General features: G+C 60.6%; 1 protein-coding gene across 1 annotated transcript; it reads right to left on the reverse strand.

Annotated features, from left to right (window-relative positions):
- Positions 1-255: 255 nt before the first annotated feature.
- Positions 256-1064, reverse strand: LOC132078818 (veswaprin-c-like). The gene is made up of 3 exons (XM_059481146.1): positions 894-1064; positions 573-734; positions 256-421 (listed from the first exon to the last, which is right to left on the reverse strand). Exons 1-3 carry the CDS (start codon positions 1006-1008, stop codon positions 417-419), a joined length of 282 nt encoding a protein of 93 aa, XP_059337129.1. The 5' UTR covers positions 1009-1064; the 3' UTR covers positions 256-416.
- Between the last annotated feature and the right edge of the window lie 302 nt (positions 1065-1366).

Raw genomic sequence — 1366 nt, forward strand, 5'->3', positions numbered from 1 at the left:
GGAGGACACACAGCCTAAAGCAGCCTGGCATGTTTTGCTCCAGTCCCTTCCCATTGCTCTCTCCTCCTGGAGGCTGTGTGCCTCTGGATGGGTTTTCTCCCCCAGGCCAGCCCCTAACCACACTGCAGGTGCAAAGCCAGGCTGTTTTCATCGTCTTTCCCCAGCAGAAGAAATTCTGGGGTGAAAGCAGCAGGGGGACTGTGTGCCAGGGTGGAGAGAGGAGGTGAGGAAAGGAGTCGCACATCACAAAAACCCTTGAGAAAAGCTGCTTTTATTTGTTAAAAGAGCGGTGGGGAGCACAGGGAGAGGGGAAGGGGTGGCACAAAGCACAGTGGAGCAGCTGTCACGGGGTGATCCTGGAGCTGAGCTGGGGTGCAATGCTGAGGTGACCCTCAGTCTGTCCTGGAAGCCGGAGCTCACACTGGGAAAGGGAGAGAAAGGAAGATGTTGGTGTTCACCCCAGCCCTCCTTTGCCCACCAGGGGCCCGCCGGGGGCTCTGGCAGCTGGGCAGAGCCCCCGAGCATCACACCCCGCTCTGCCCCGGGAGCAGCCGGGGCTCCGGAGCTCCTACCGTAGGTGACGGGGATGGCAGGCGGCTTGGAGATGCATTTCCTCCCGCAGAAGGTCTGGCAGCACTTCTTGCCGCGGGGGCAGTGCCGGTCCACGAAGCACTGGTTGGGCGGGTTGTGCAGGGCGCAGATGAAGCGCACGGGCGGGCAGGACCAGGCGCTGCCTGCGGGACACGGCACCAGTGGGCTCCGGGGCAGCGAGGGGCACCGGGGAGATGCTGCCCGGCAAACGCCCCTTCCCCTCCCATGGGATCCGTGTAAACACGGCTCCTTCCCAGCCCCCCAGCTTTTCCTCCCCTGCCTCGCCCTCGGACGTGTCCTACCTGTTGGCAGCTCTGCCCAGAGGATGAGCATCCCCACCAGGAGCAGGGCGGCCGCCGCCTTCATGCTGCCGTGTCCCCGAGGGGTGCGAGCGTGGACAGTGTGGGACACCCGCATTTAAACCCTTGGGCAGGGTGGGGAACGGGCCGGTGTTTGTGCCTCTTCCCTCTGCCTCTTGCATTGTGGTTTCCAGAGAAGCCTCTTGCGCAAGGTTCGGATGTGATTGTTTGATTGCTCAAAAAGTAGCTTTTGTATTGCACAACTCACACCTGGGGCTGAGGGACAAGCCAAGGGAGATGTGCCAGGGCATTGTCCACCCTGACAGGCAGCGGAGCTGCTTTCTCCTGGCAGGTATCTTCTCCAGATATCCTTTTTCAGGAGAAACCCTTGTGGTGCCTGTGTTCTCCTCTGGGGTTCTGTTAAATGGGTTTCCCTCTGTACTTTGCTTGCAAACCAAACCTTACAGCATGATCCA

This window comes from Ammospiza nelsoni, chromosome 12 (genome assembly GCF_027579445.1).
Source record: "Ammospiza nelsoni isolate bAmmNel1 chromosome 12, bAmmNel1.pri, whole genome shotgun sequence".
NCBI lineage: Eukaryota > Metazoa > Chordata > Aves > Passeriformes > Passerellidae > Ammospiza > Ammospiza nelsoni.